This window comes from Nipponia nippon, unplaced genomic scaffold (assembly GCF_047370975.1).
Source record: "Nipponia nippon isolate SJK-2023a ecotype South Korea unplaced genomic scaffold, ASM4737097v1 scaffold_5, whole genome shotgun sequence".
Classification (NCBI taxonomy): Eukaryota; Metazoa; Chordata; class Aves; order Pelecaniformes; family Threskiornithidae; genus Nipponia; species Nipponia nippon.
This window is the reverse complement of record NW_028262369.1, coordinates 66,270,836-66,287,545: the sequence shown is the minus strand read 5'-3', so window position 1 is coordinate 66,287,545 and position 16,710 is coordinate 66,270,836. Positions and strand designations below refer to the sequence as shown.

Below are 16,710 nucleotides of genomic sequence, written 5' to 3'. Positions count from 1 at the left end.
CAATATTCTCTGTAGGTTCCCCTCCCGCCTCTTTCAACTCATCTCTAGCATGGGTTTAACAATTAGGTACTGGCAGTCCTCCCTAATTGCTATTTATGATTTCTGTCAGCCATAGATGTTCCCTCCCTGCCCAGAAGCTAATTTTGCCAACTAACCTCTGAAGCGATCATCTTCCCTCGACTATAAATCTCTTTTGAAAGAGGCGTTCTGCTGAGCCACAGGAACAAGTCCACAGACTGAGTCTCTGGAGAAGTCAGGAATTGTTAGGAATAAGAACAAAAGGTCTGTAAAAAATGGGATACTGCAAGGTGTACAAAACCATGGGTGGGGCAGATTTAAAAAAAAAAAAACACACAAACACTCAGTGCCCTGCCCCCCGCCCCCAACGAAAGCAAATGAAGATGAAGAAAGGATAAACTGAAAAGGAAATGTTAAAATAAACACACTGGGGGCAATGAAGGACACTAAACTATGGGACAGGCTCTCACCCCACCATCCCCTTCTTCAAAAAATACAGATAGCTACACTGTGTATCCTTCTTCAACAAATACAGATAGCTACACTGTGTATCTTAAAACTCTGCTACCTGTGGGGAAAAGCTTAGTTTTACACATAGGCAAAAACTATCCTTCACAGCTGAGACTTTATCATGCCTTCAGACAAAAATCTTTGCTTTAAACCAAGGACGAAAAAGAGTTACTGTAACCTTGGTGTTTCCGAAGACATGCAATCCTGGAGTACCAGCAAAAAAAAGCCAGAAGCAAAAATATAACTCCTATATTCACTGCTTGCATTGGCTCAAAATTTGAAAAAGAAGCAGCAAGTGCTATCTACTGTCAGAGTCATTGCAGATATCCACAGGATAATCATAGAATCACAGAATGGTTTGGGTTGGAAGGGACCTTAAAGATCATCTGGTTCCAACCCCCCTGCCATGGGCCGGGACACCTTCCACTAGACCAGGTTGCTCAAAGCCCCATCCAACCTGGCCTTGAACAATTCCAGGGAGGGGACATCCACAGCTTCTCTGGGCAGCCTGTTCCAGTGCCTCACCACCCTCACAGTAAAGAACTTCTTCCTAATATCTCATCTAAATCTACCCTCTTTCAGTTTGTAGCCACTATGCCTTGTCCTGTCACTATGCTCCCTTGTAAAAAGTCCCTCTCCAGCCTTCTTGTAGGCCCCCTTCAGGTACTGGAAGGCTGCTCTAAGGTCTCCCTGGAGCCCTCTCTTCTCCAGGCTGAATAACGCCAACTCTCTCAGCCTGTCCTCATAGGAGAAGTGTTCCAGCCTTCTCATCATCTTCGTGGCCCTTCTCTGGACTCGCTCCAACAGGTCCATGTCCTTCTTATGTCGGGGGCCCCAGAGCTGAATGCAGTACTCGAGGTGGGGACTCACAACAGCAGAGTAGAGGGGCAGAATCACCTCCCTCAACCTGCTGGTCACCCTTCTTTTGATGCAGCCCAGGATACGGTCGGCTTTCTGGGCTGCGAGCACACATTGCCAGGTCATGCTGAGCTTCTCATCAACCAACCCCCGAGGTCCTTCTCCTCAGGGCTGCTCTCTATCCATTCTCCACCCAGCCTGTATATGTGCTTGGGATTGCCCCGACCCATGTGCAGGACCTTGCACTTGGCCTCATTGAACTTCATGAGGTTCAACAATAATGATTTGTTCCAATAATTATTAATAAGTTTATCACTGAAATGGGGAACATTAATAAGTTTCTCATTCTTGCATTTTAATAGGCATCAGGTTGATATCTCTGCGCTTGTATCCTACATAAAGGCAAACTGGTTTTCAGGAGTTGCCTGCTAAAGTTTAAGTCTCTCTGAATTTGAAAGCTTTTAATGCAAAACTATTGTCTCTTCAGAAATACTTGACTTAAAAGAACTAATAGCAAGTAAATAAACTACATAGCAAAATTGTCTAAGTGGAATGCAATAGATGTCTGATAAAACCCTTCTCCAGATATTTTCCTGCTGTCCCCGTTATTCACCATAAATACTCCAGTGCATAGCTAAAAAAAATGCACGTTGACTCTGAACTCTTATTTGCTTGTAGCTTGCCCCTAGCAGTACAGTTGCCACTTTCTATTTGCCCCTCAACTTAAATAATCCATGATTCTTCTAAAGTGAGCAGGTAAGGTGTTTCAGAACAGGAAGGGGAGCAAAAAGCCCCATGCCACCCTGCCTCCCAGAGACGGAGAGCTGCTAGTAGCCTGGAGCCAATGTTAAGATACGAAATGCAAGAAAGCACCTACTCGGCAGTCCCTTAAAGCAAATCTGTTACTGGTAGGAAAGCGATACGTCACGACGGTTACAAATAAATGGTACAATAAGTCATTTATTTCCTATTGCCTTCACTTCAAAGATGCCAGCAGCTGCTTTTGTCACGGGTGGAAGTCAATGTAAATTAGCAAGATAGACAGCTTGGTTCTCTCTCATGTCTAGATTACCTACAAGGTAAGCAAAACAGCAATTACATCAACTGATAGAGTAATTACACCAACAGAAAGAACACAACAGAAGTCTAAGGACTGCACAAAACAAGAAGCAAACTGTTTGAACACTGAAATGTCATACTCTGCCCTGTCAAGTCAGAGACAAGTTTGATCCTGCCTTGCAGATAAAGACAAAACCAGCAAGATTAAGAAAACATTGAAAAAAAAAAAATTAAAAAGCTTGGTAAACTTCCTATTACAGCTATGCAAATAGCCAGTGACTACAAAAACAACCATTCCAGGAGACCTAGAAAAGTAATACTTTATTACATGGTGCCACAACAACAGTGGTGTATTTAGAGAGGAATGAACTATTAAAATAAAATCCCTTAGATCGCATTTTATCAGGTATAACACTATCCGAAATCATCTGACCAGAAACTGTCTCCCAGAAATTCAGTTTGGCTGCCCATTCAAAATGTGTCCACGGCCTTACTCCCGTTTCCAAAGAACACTTAAAAAAAATAGAACCCTGACCAAATCCTGCAATTAAATATTAGCTAGCGTCACTGAAAGCATCAGTCACTCTCACGGACGCTCTTGAGGAAACACAGAGCAGATGACTAGGTGCTCACTCCCCTCCTCTTTCAGGTTAGGGCTAAGAAAACACATCAACAGATTTTTCACTCCCATGAATATATGTTTCCTTCAGTGACCATATATGGAGAAAAAAATCTCTAGGTATGGATTTCCTTCATGTCATTATATACTTCTCTCTCATTTTCCTTCCCTTTTCATTTGCTCACCAAGCCTGCTATTTTATTGGGACAGCTGGCATTCTCAAACACATCCTCCCTATACCAATCCATCACGTCAAAACACTTGCACGTACCTCGAGCACAGACAGAAGGTCATATGAAACTACTGGAAAATAACCAAAACATGATTTAGATTCCTCGTTTCCCAGGAGCTCCCAGACAGAGCTGGAGCTCGGGGAATGTCCCATGGCAGTCTGCTCCAGAGATGCTGATGCTTAAAACCTGGGATTCCCAAACCTGAATGTTTTCTCCAAAATGACAGACCTTGGAGAATATGAGCTATCATGCCAACAGGTGACAGCACGTTTATTTCTGATGGAAGAGTTTTGGTGCCATACAGACCTGGTTTCTATAGGAATCTCAAACCAAACCACTGCTAGAAATTTTCTGCAATAAATTGCTTGCATTTTTCTAGCTAGCACTAGTAGAAAAATTAGATTGATTATTTGTACAAAGGAGATGCTGAAATAAGAAACACACTATATATAATTTTATTTCTAGACGCACTTTCCAGGTCATAGGCATTAGTTTCCTTATAAACTGTCAAGAGTTTTGCTTTGCTCAGGATTATGCAATAAGGACCAAAGTCTTTTCCCAAAGCACAGTTAAATAGTACAGTGGGCTTACCCACAATCAAGTCTTCTGAAGAGGCCATGGCTCAACGGAGATTTACACATCAAAGAAAAATAAGTATGTACATCTCCACAAATCACTGTGGGTTTTTTCACCCCCACGTCAGAAGAAATACCACAAATTGCAATTTGTCTCACAGCATCTCTTCATTAAACGTTCCTGTGCAGCTAAAAAATAACCACCTTGAAGATTGCAAGGTCTCTGTGGAAGTGTAGCAACCTCCCCAGATATGTCTGAACCCTGCTTTTAACAGTGGTCTGCTACTCCCAAGATCAGTCAACCCTAGAATTAGTTGCAAGCTCCAAGGCTGGGATGATGCCGGCTCTGTCCCAAACCCAGTTCTTGGCCCGTACTGACCAGTATGGTAGGGCAAGCACCCTGTTGGTGATCAGCCTAGGCTTGGCTGCAGCAGGACCATATGGTCACCCTGTAAGCTCACCTCGTGGTCTATTAACCAGCATTCAAGTACCAGCTCTACGTTCACAGAGTGAACAACTAGACTGGCATGAATTCTTAGGCTACAGCAAAAGGCACTATATATTAAAGGGGATGAAAAGTTTTTTAGGCTTGTCAGAGATGGCGTAAAGCAGCCTACATAGCACTTATTTTATACAACTACAATATTTTAAAAGTATCTTTTAAAGATGGTGAGAAGTTTTCCAATTTTAGCAGAGACAAAAGTGACTCCTTGATTCTGCAGTTCTCATAAGCATCTACAGAGAGGTAGGCAGGAAAGCAAGGTCACCATAAAGTAAGACCATTTTATATTCCTACAGTTTGAAAAGAAAACACTGTACCTGTAAAAGAAACCCTAACAAAGATTGTTTCGTAATCCTGTATTTTAGAGATATGTTGTCTATTTAGCATGTGTCAGAAAACAAAATTTTCATACAGAAGCAATGCCAAATAAAGAAAATTTGTGGAGAGATCATATCTGTCCAAGACAAATTAGTCTTACACTTTTCATGACTTGGCACTCTATCCAAACTTGCAAGGAAAATCCATTACTATCACACAGTCGAGATCTCCTGGCATAAGTTAAAATTCAACATTTTCTCACTTCAAACCACTGCTCTTAAAGTGGATTTCTAGTGTTTGGACTCAGAAGTTCTTGCTCTGAGATGGCAGCCTGACCATACAGTTACTGTCATTAGTGATGAACGATGTTTATGAAACATTTTTCTACCAAGTTAAGACTCTCATAATACATACAAGAATGACTGTTGACCACTTCTATTCTAGAAAACCACCTCTCAAGAGAGATGGAAAAATGTGGAGATCAATATATTACTGTGTATTTGGTTCAACATCTAACCAAGTACATAGTACTGTCTTTCAGAATGTCAGACAAACTGTAACTCCCAGATTTTATTTTTAAAATCCTCCATCATATGACAGCAAATTTTATGTAGCTGAACAAAGTTAGCAGAGCAGAAAGTTCTTTTAGCAAGCAACTGTGTTAATTTAGCAAGCAATTGTGCTTGCTAAACAAAACTGTGAAGAAAGAAAACTTGAACATAGCCAGAGTTCAGGTCCAAGAGGGCCAAGAACCACCAGAAGCTTATTCAATCTCATTAATTGGCTGTCTGCATTTCAGCCAATGTATCTGGAAAAGTTACAGATGAAGAGGAGAGGAACAGCTGGCTTTAATCTCACCACTACAATGTCTAACAAGATAAAATGATTACTGCAACATACAGGCCTTGAAGACAAGGTACCTCATTTTCAGCCATACCACCCACACTTCTGATCAAAGTCTTGTCCTATTATGGACAAGGCTTAACCATGTTCCATTACTCTCAATAATTCTGACCAGGCACAAATAATACGGGTGGTGTCAGTTCTCTATAACCACAAGGCAAGGCCTTTGACTTCTTTGCAATATGCACCCCTGCAGAAGAATTACAGAAGGTGAATGGAAGTCCGAATGAGAGACTATACCCACTTCCCAGCCTTCTATTCCTAAATTTAGACTTGGAATTTACATCATATGCAAATCCTATTTTGCAATATTATACATCTGTATATATGCTATATATTTTAGCCTTAAAATTTGCATTATATATTTATGGCACTCTGGCTGCCCTCTTAGAATGGGCTCATTTCCACCCAGCACAGAGGAGAGGAGACCAAGCGTTTATTTTCCTACAGTTACCGTTCAGACATATCCACTACGTTTCTCACTCATCAGGAGGGTTTCTTCATTTTTTTTTGCATTGTGCAAAGAGAAATCAAGAGTTTCAGATATCAAAAATAACACTATATGACTCAAACATTTTTAACACGTAGAGGCTTTCACAAGGCAATCTGGACTTTGAAAGAAACAGATTTCCTCGAAAACAGACTACTTACTTTACAATACAGTAATAAAGACTACTGCTAACAATTGACAGGAAAATGTTCTGAAATGACCAGGATCTAAATACATGAAACAGAAAGAGTAACTCATCTTGACTTCTCTTTAAAATAAAGGATGAACTAATAAAAATTCATTTCAGGGGAGCAGTGGTGTAATTTCTGTTTTGTTTGCTTTAATCAACACAGACCTTTTTATGAGAGAGACAGCTGGTACCACCTGTTTCAGGACAGAATGAAAACTAAAACTTCTTCACTGTACTTACATGTGAGGACTGAGTTCATAGAAGTTTCGGTTTCTGTATTCTTCCACTTTCTCCGGAGTATAAATGGGTAGAGACCTGTAGGGGTTTATCGATATCACCACACTGCCAATGTACGTCTGTTGAAGGAAAACAAAAAAATTATTGTGGATTTTTCTTTTTAACATACTTCTGCTGCTTATATATTATTCTCCCATTTAATACCTATGCAAAAACAAACAAACAAAAAGCCTAATTGTAGCAATGAATAAATATGTACATACACTCTGAAACACCTTTTAGATCTCTCTCAACAATCACTGTTGGGTAGCAATTTTTACATAACTGAAAGCTTCTTAAGAACATTTTTTAAAAGAAAGCCCAATCATAAACTATTTCTCTAACTAATTCAGTTGGGGGAGGGAAAGGGAAAAGGAGACAGACACTCATGAAGAACCGACTCCACCTGCATGGCAAATGTCACATAAGCTTTGCTCCAGCCCTTGGGTGCTCATTCAAACCACATAAAGGCAAGGCCGGAGTTGGACTGCGCTCCCTCACCCAAGGAGGAGCTTCACACCATGTCTTTAAAGCCTTGGGCACAGAAGAGCTTCACAAGGAAGAAACCTGAAGGCTAATAGCCTCTGACAGGTTTCTGTCAAAGGAGAGATTTACTGTCAGGATTCAAGTCAGTCGAAGTCCTGCCATGGCTCCTCAGCAGACAGGAAGCATAATTTTTATTTCCAGATTCTAAACATACTTGCCATTACCCTTGGAAAGCAGACAGAGTAATGCGTTGTTTTACTCTGTTAGGTCCTGTTCACCACCGACCTGAGTGAAGACCAATACTGTATATCATGATTACCATGTCGGCACACAACACAATTAACTTGCCTTCATCAAGCCTACTGCTGGGTGCCCCGCAGCCCTCTACACCTTCCTCCAGAGCTTCCACTCTGCCTGCAGATACTGATCAAGGATTAATTAACCCCCAAGTATTTGGTATCTCTTTCCACAACCATGAAATAAATAAATAACACCTGGTGAAACACAATTTTCCAATAACCAGGGTCTCCCTGGGAGGTGTAAAGGCTGTCCACAAAAGCCACAGGTTCCCATCATTTGGATTACATTCTCTAGTAACTATGGAAGAAAAACAATGCTTTTTACATATATCTATGATTTTAAATAGCTTCTTTGCAGTGATACCTTAGCACCTCACAATCACTATCTGGATTTCTCCCCACAGCTTTCTTACAGGGAAGTGCTGTAATATGCATTTTTAAATGGGAACAGAGGCACAAGGAGCACAAGTTACTCACCAACAGGTTCAGCAGAGTGCTGAATTACCTCCAGAGCTGCAGTCACAAGTTAAAAATATTAATTTCTGCAACCCTTCCCTATCTTAACTGTCATGTCTAAAGCAATTTCCTGCTAAATGCTAACCAAATTTGGTCCTAAGCAGAAAGCTAGGAGAGCAAGATTTCCCATTTTCCACAGCATGCATATGCACAGGCAAGCTGTGAACTCACATGGCGTTTTCTGTCCCATTTAAACCAGAGTTGAACAAACTAGACTGCAGTGATAAAATAAGTAGCATGAGGCCTCCAGAGACTCTCGTAGTTCACCCTTGTAGTGTTTACTACCCACAGGATGAAACACAAGCAACCACTTCTGGCAATTCATCGTACAACTAACGGCTGCTACAATGAAACACAATACTTCACCAATTGGGCTCAAGGCTCACCATTTCTAAACAACGCATACTTTCTCCTCTCCTTTGGAACTGGCCAGAAACCTTCCGCAAAACATTTCCCCCCATGCATCTGAGCCCAGAACAGACCAAATATCCTAGAAATAGGCTGGTTTCACACCAGGAGCCTATGCAGGGTGCTGCAAGGGGGGGCAAGCCTGAAGGTGCCTCACCTCTTGGCAGCCAGGCTGCAACTTAAAAGAGGGACAACTCCAATCTGCCTCGCACTACAGCCTGGGAGGGAAGTGCCCCCAAAGGCATTCAGATACAGACTGTTGAGAAAAATCCCAAAATAATTAAGATTTTTGCGTCTTTCAAACACACGACGCAGTGTGTGCTTATATATATTTTCTTCAAATTAAAAAAAAAATTGCTCTAGTTTTGTGGTCATCCTCCCCCTAAGGAGGAAAGTGTTTTCCATCTATGTCTAATCTCTTTGGCCGAACAAAAAGAAAATGCAAAAATTGCCTTTCTACAGTGCTTACTTTGCTCTTTCAACACATGCAGCTTTGGCGATTTGCAAGCCTACAGATTCTTGGCAAGAATAACAGATACCTAAGAGTAAGCAGCTTTCTGGTCTTCACAAGTACATGGATACCCCAATTAGGACTCTTTCCTGATAAAACCTTAACTTGTTTCCTCCTAAATCTTAAGGATTTGTGAATTCAGCCTGTTGTGAAATCAGTGCTGGAAAGTATCAGCGGAAGAGAGATGAAGGCCAGATCTTGAAGATTATATTTTGAAACAGGAATTCTTTGGAACTTGAAGACTTGCCCTTTTCGGCTATTCTGCTACCATAATAGCATACAATTTAATTGCTAAGTTCCTTGAAGTACCCTGACATGCCAAGGTAAAGAAAGATGAATGAAAGTGAAAACCTTGATTTTTAATTTTGAATACAGGCATTCAAATGAGATTTATTTAGAACCATCTCTTCATAGCTAACTATTGCTTAGACGATGTATTTTGGGAATTCAAGTCAGCTGTTTATTGTCAGACATGAACAAATACAGACCATTTCCTAAAATACCAAAATTTCAAAAGGTCAAATGACTATATAGAAACAAAGACATACTCATTTCCATTTTAAACACCAAGCCAAAGCATGCCAAGGAATCATTGTTTTTGCTGCAAAGCTACTTACAAGAATTAATACATTTCTTCTTCTAAAAATGCCAATATCTCAAAGCTGATGCCTAATAGCTACTTGCTACTGGTGTGCTGTGAGATTCAACATAACGGGGATAAACTGATCTGGAAAATAGCTTTCCCACATAACATCTGCCTTCCCACCAGAACTCTATTATAAACAAACAAAATAAATGGCTTAAATCCTTGAGCAAGCCACAAGCACAGAAACATTCCAGTGCCGAAAGCAGAACGTCCAAGAGTAGTGGGAGACCATACCGTGGCACCCCAGGGACTAAAGAGATCCTTTATTTTCCCTGTTTAAGGAAAAAAAATGAAACCTCAGAGGAATGGCCTCATGATGATGAACACACAGAATGCAGTCAGAAGATTTGATTTCTTTCTTGGCTTTGACATAGTCTTGTTATGCGAGTTTGGACAAGATCTGCTGTCTCCTCAAGTTTTGCTAACTAGAGACTCTTGATAATACTCCTTCCTCCAAATTTCTACTTTATTGTGATAACTCACAAAGGCAAATTCTATCTCCTTGGCACGTCTGTCCAGAACCTAAACCAGAAGGACTCTCACTCATTGTTTATCAGTGCCTCTATCATGTAGCATGGCAACACTCTAATGTGCGAACAATTCATCTGCGGAAAAAAGCATTCAAATTTCCATTGGGTCAAATGACAACACATTCTGCATTCTCCACCAAAACAACACAGACAACTCATTCCTGTTCAGAAAGGGCTTAAGACCCTGAGCAGGAAGAAAATTCTAAGTCACAACTCAACTGGAAAAGCCAATAATATTCACTTCTAAGTACTGTTGGAGATGCAACATCCAAGACACTTTGATGCCTCATTTTCTCCCCCTAGGACTGAAAGCAAACATAACCACTTGGGGCAAGGTGTTACTACTACTTCAAGCTTGTATCCACCTTGCAAGGCCTTCTGTGCCTTTCTAACCCAAGCAGCTTGAAGACTGGCTTACGAAGAGGTCTGAAATAGCAAGATGATGCGAGGCTGCCATTGCTTGGGAGAAACCTACGGGCAGCAGCCTCTTCCCAGCCAAGGGCTGGGGAAAGCTATTGCTAGAAACTGGCAAGCTGCCTGAAACGCTTGTGGACCTTTTCAGCTGAGAGGTTGCAAAAACCTTATAGAGCGCCCAGCGAAAGGTCCCCAAACACCTCTGTAGCCAGGCCGCACAAGCACGGCGGTGAAATCTGATACAGAGGGAAGAGGCAGTACAGGCCAACTCAAGAAGGGGAGCTTTTAGAAGACCACTAGTAGAGCTTATGGGAGAATATTTCACACTCTGGGATAGGGTATATCAATAAAGCTACTTTTCCTCTTGGCAAAGTTAGTCTTGCAATACCCCAAGGGCCCAGAAGAGAGAAGATTGCAGCTGCAGAAGCCAGGGAATGTTATCGACAGCAGTTGAGGCCGCACTGCTGGAGCTGCAGAGCTGGGGCTACCATAAGAGCCTGCTCCATATCTTTAAAATCTTTTTCTGGATCTGTGGCATCCTCTGCAAAGCAACCTTCTACAGAATTTAAGATCATTTAGCAGCTACACAGATTTGCTGCAAACCTTCTACATCACTTTTGGCAGCTGTGTTAAAACCAAACCCACTGCTTCTTACCCATAGTAGCCTGTAACAGTCCAGAAAAATTGCTGCTGCACACAAGTCACTCCTGCTGTAAAATGTCCAATTGCTAATGTACCCTGCAAGTGTGCTAAATTCCCAGGGCCCAACAGGGTTGCTCTATTTACTTATTTTTTAAATGCTGGAGCATAAAAATAGAAAATAAATTCTAGTAAAAAAGATTGCTTGTGTGGATACTGATTCTTCCATTTATTCAGACCAACTTTAATACTCCAGATTTGCATAATGTACATTTCTTTAGTATTGATTATGCCAAGTGTACTGGATTCCTATCATTTTGAACAGTTTCAGATCACACCGCTAAAACAATTCATTGAAACGAGAGACACTGAAGTAAGATCAAAGAGAAGTGTGGCCAGATTTTATTGGAACAAATGCAGAACCAAGCCTTGGGCAGCACTGTTTTCTTTGCAGGGGGAAGGGCTGTGTTTTGGTTTTGTGGGTTTTTTTAATGTGACATATGCAAAATCATATTTATAATATAATACTCATTTTCATTTGTATTTGCCTGAACTACTGCGGTTCTGGATCTTGCCAGCTCATAAGCACATGTGCCGCTGCATGCTCAGAATAGCAGAGGCCAAGGAGATGGCAGATGCAGAGGAAGCCTGTACTTACATGTTCTCAGTTTTCTGAACTGTCTCAAACTCAAACAGAACCTGGTAAATTTAACACGGCAATGTTACTCCATAACGAGGTTTCTCATTTTAATAAACTTTAGCAACTAGATCAGTACCTTATTAAATTATCTTCTCTTATTTGAACAATCATGCTGTGTGCTCAAATTTGTTTTTCACTGTGGCTGGCCACAATAAAATAGCTAAATGCACCCTGCTTCTAGTCTATTGTGTTTTTTCAGGTCAGAAACACTCGCAAAGTTGCAAGACACTATGTTTGAAAAGAATAAGGAAAAGAGTAACATCAAGACTAAAACCAAAACCACTTTAGACCATTATTACTGTTTCTGGGGCTTTGATTCACTGTATTACTGTGTATCACAATGTAGGTGTTTGTATTGTTTGGTGGAGAGGGATGGGCTGGGTACTTGAAAAAACACGTAAACAAACAAACCAGGATTTCATCCTGTAGTTCTCCAGGGTTTGCCTGCACAGTTTCATGACAGCACATACAAAATAAACTCTGCCTGTGATCCAAGCCGTGCAGCTGCACTCTGTGTTGAGCCAATGCCTTGTGCCTCAGTGAGCTTGGAGCATGAGCAGAGCCTCCAGGTACCATCTGCAAGCAACTATGCAGGCACAACCCCAGGATCCCAAAGAGCGGCGATCAAGTAGAAAGAGCAGGAACTAACAAAGTTTGATTTCCTCAAACAGGAGCTTGTGTGTGGATTTTCCCATATCCAGCAAGGGTTGGACTTGTGCAGCATCACACAGCACTAATCCTTAGTCAGCAAAAGAAACTTCTATGCTTTAAGATGTCTCATTAGCATTTCCCAGCAAATGTAACATCTCTCCAAAGCTCCTGATCAGCTCTAAAGAGGCTGCAATAATTCGTGAGATCCCAAAGATAAGAAAGCCTGTTTCCACCTCCCTTCACTGGAAGGGAAGCCAATGCTAAAAATTTACTTTTCCAAAGGCTAGTCTGTGGTAAACGGAAAATACAATCCAGACTCTCAGTTTTACTTTCTCTCTCTCTCTCTCTATATATATAATAAGAAGCCTCCCCTTTTCCTCAAAAATACTGAATATTTTTCTCTGTAGTTTGGATGGAGTCCTTTCTAATTATGTTTGTACAAGTGAAGAAATATAATACTGGATTTCTGAACAAACACAGCCTATTCCCCATAATGATTAAAACTCTCTTGCTCCAGACCACCCTCCTTCTGGACATTGCATTTTCACCCCAGAAATATAGTGGACCAAGTCGGTATGTTGTAAGAGAAAAACAAAACAAAACAAACAAACCCCAAAACAATCCTGGTAAGCTATTACATGTGCTTAATGCAGTTACTAATCATGAGAGGCAGCCTTGTAAAACCTGAACAGGACAGTAAAGACTTAACAGAAGAAAACTTATGTAGAAGAGCACAGGATGACATCCTGAAATTGGAAAGAAAAAAAACAAATCAAGCAAAAGAAGAAATGGAGGCAACAGAATCCACAGTTCAAGCCAAACCATCTTACTCCTAGAGTAGATAAAATTCAGCATTAGTATGTATCACAGTCATGTACCAAATATGTTGATGGCTGATAAAACGACTCAAGAAACAAAAGCTCAAACAGGTAACGCAAAGACAGAAAAGCACATCTATACCATCCCAAAGCAAACAATCACGACACAGGTGACCTATGTAAAAAAGGATAACAACGCTGTTAAAATATTCTTCAATATGGGCTTGATCCTGCAAGTCACTGTGCAAACAGCAGCGGCCTGAACAAGCTACAGGTAACCCACATGGATCAGGACCAAACCCTTAATCGTACTGCAACCTGTTTTAGACCCGAGCCTCGAAGTAAGAGCAGAGCGTTTGCCAGAGAGAGACACCCACACGGCAAGTTGAAGCGAGTACTTGAAGGGGGATGCATGTGCACAGATGATCTGGCTTCTCTTCTGAGTGTCTCGAGGGCACAGAAATCTCTCTGCTGCTCAGTGAATATTGCTGCTAACCTCGCAATCATTATGACAGACTCTAATGTTATTATTAATGAAGCAGATTAATCATCTCAGCCATTCGCCTCTCTGACTACATTGGGATGTTTTTATACAAACAAACAGAATTCCTATACAGGATGCAATTACTGATGAAACCTGCAAAGTAAACGATGAGGAAGTCAACCCAAAGCAGACACAAGAAATTTTACAGAAAGCCTTTAAATACCCCAGAATGTCAGTGTTTGCTCACTTTTGAAAAAGATAGAAAGACTTGTTTTTGTAAGCAAACAGTAGCTGGAGATTGGATAGTGTCTGTGCCAAGAAACCATTGGTGAAAACATTAGCGAGAGCACTCATTCCAAAATGTTTTATTATTTCTGTATGAATAAAATGGGGGGGAATGATGGAATTCTCCTGCCATGCTGCAGCCAAGGCTAACTTATGTTCTTCAGGGTGAAAACCATATTTTTACAGTACTTGGACACTTTTGCTTCTACTTCTGTTATTTTCCAATCTTTCATTAATCTTCCTTTTGTGTTTTTATTTCATATAACTTGCACTGAAACCACTAGTAAATGCCCAAAATGTCATCATCACCTTAGTGAAGAACTATACAGCATTTTGGGGCAGAACCAACACTGTAACAGTCCCTGGGGCCCTACAGGAGGCATTTCCTACACCACCTCCTCTCTTTTTTCAAAGTATCACATCAGAGGCAAAAAAGAGTGTGTAGGGAAGGAGAAGATCCCTACACAGCCCACAAGATGCACATAATTTTCTGTGATCCTTATTAATGTTTTTTTACTCCTTTATGCAGATATTGCATACGGTCTTACAAACAAGTGCTTCAAACGCTATGCTCAGCATCATGGGAGCTGTACAAAAAGGAAAGGAAACAAAGCACTGCCTTGAGATAAGCAACCCTCCTCCCACGAAGCACTTCAAGGTAAAAAGCAATCAGCCCACTGGCTGCGAAAATCTTTACTCCTGACTCCAGGGAACTTATAAAGTTTGTTTTACCAGAGCAGGCTGATAGGAAGGGCCAGAGGAGCAACAGGATTTCTATCTAGATAACAAGCAAAGCAAGATTTACAGGGAGGCAGAATACTACTTCTCAGACCACAAGCTATCACAGGAAAAGATGTGCCTTGGGCACACAAACCCTTCTTCACATCTGAAGGAGAAGCAGCAGGCTTCAAGGTCCTAGCCTGTGGCAGCTGCAACAATATTATTACTACAACTCAGTAGCTTCCCTCAAAGAGGGAAACTGTTGAGGCACTGCTGGGAAAAATCACTCAAACCAATGCAGGCGTCCCCCGAGGGAGGAAGAGAAGGAGATCTAAGGAAACTCGGGTCCCCTGGGCTCCCATCACAGGCGGATGGATGGCTGCTCTGCTCCGGCTCTCAAACCATCCTGCCTTCAAGAAACAAGTCAGTCACCACACCTGCTGCTCCTCAAACTCCCAAAGGAAGGCCAGCAGTCCAGGCTGGACTCACTGGATAAACACAAGTAAATACCTCAAGGCACAAGAGAGCAGGGTGGGGTCTGGCAGGGTGCTGGACTTCTGCACATTGCTGCAGGAGCAGCAAAGGCACAGACCTGCTACTGACAGGCGTGCACACAGCTAGGACATACCCGAAACCACAGGGGACAACAACCCTCTTCAAAACCCAACAAAGGACTCCATCTGGACTCAAAAACAACATACTAAAGACAAACATGATCATGCTGACCTGAGAAGGTAATGAAATTGAGAATAAAATTGAACTTCAATAATCACCTGATCATATTACAATGAAGATTTTCCCAGCAAGCTGCATTTACGTATCCCAATACCAGAAAACTCTGTTCTTCACAACGGAGTTATATAGAGGGATGGTCACACAAAGCTGATGCAGACCAAGACAATTGGTCTCATCCACATAATTCTGTCCTCCACTCTCTTCTTCCAAATGTAGCATCGGGAATACCAGGTATGAGTGCAGCAGGAACAAAGCCACTATGCTTGACAGCAATTCAGTAAACTCCTGAATACTGTAAGGCAGCTGAAAAAGGAGTGCATCAATAATAGAGGCAGAGGTAGTGGAGTGAAGTCAAGTCAGAAACAAAAAGGCTACCCCTAAAGTATCAAAACAATAGAGATCAACAGGAAGCAGCTCAGTCTGTGAAACAAGCACACCACAATAGCCACGCCACCAGAAGGCAGCCACAAGGATGCTACCTCAAACAGCTAACACCGAGTTATTATACCGGAATGCCAAATATTTAATATTGCAGCAATAAAACAACGTGTGTTCAGTACCATAAGACTGCTCTTGCCCAAAGCAACCCACAAACTCCACGCACAGAAAATACAAATTAAACGCTGACATCAGAGAAAGATTCTGTTTTGTTGTAAGAACAAAAAGCAAACAAACATTTTTTTGTAAGGAACAAAATGTTGACCTCTGCAAATTTGGGAAGACTTCAAGAAACAACATAACTGTGCAGAAAAATGTGCAGGGCAGCAGAATAAAGCAGTATCTGGCCTCTAAAGGCCTACGCAGCACCGCTCCCGTCCAGACTCCTCACACCTCCCTTACCACTTCCACATGCCTCACAGGACAACAAGCCCAGTACAAGAATAAGTTTCAGACCGATACATGTACTACAATTTTTCCCAAGTCTCTACCATTCCTGAGTCACTGTAAATACACATATAGACAGATGTCCCCCTCCCATTTGTCAGCATCCCAAAATACAAAGGAAAAATAATTGCTGAGCTGGATTGGCTGAGCATATTTCAGCCAACTTAAAAAAAAAAACATCAAAATAAAAAGTTCAGGGAGGGAGTTCAACAGAATGAGTCAAAATTCATCACTGACACCAAATACATTCATAAAATTCAGTTTCTAAGCTTTCCACGCGGTCTCTAGGTCACACATTTTAACCGCATAAACTGCTCCCTGGAACCTTCAAATAATCAACATTGTGGTTTTTTAATACTTGCTAACTGCATTGCCCATGAGCCACATTTTACTCTGTAAAATTAAAGAAAAATTCTCACAGGCTTTTATTTG

The 16,710-nt window shown here is 41.4% G+C and overlaps 1 protein-coding gene across 3 annotated transcripts in view; it reads right to left on the bottom strand.

Annotated features, from left to right (window-relative positions):
• Positions 1-16,710, bottom strand: part of MYO1B (myosin IB) — a 114,702-nt gene that overhangs the window by 76,866 nt on the left and 21,126 nt on the right. For all 3 annotated transcript variants that reach the window (XM_087732574.1, XM_087732575.1, XM_087732576.1), the window contains exon 3: positions 6,516-6,631. In XM_087732574.1, the coding sequence (XP_087588700.1) occupies positions 6,516-6,631 (116 nt within the window). The remainder of the gene's footprint in view (positions 1-6,515; positions 6,632-16,710) is intronic.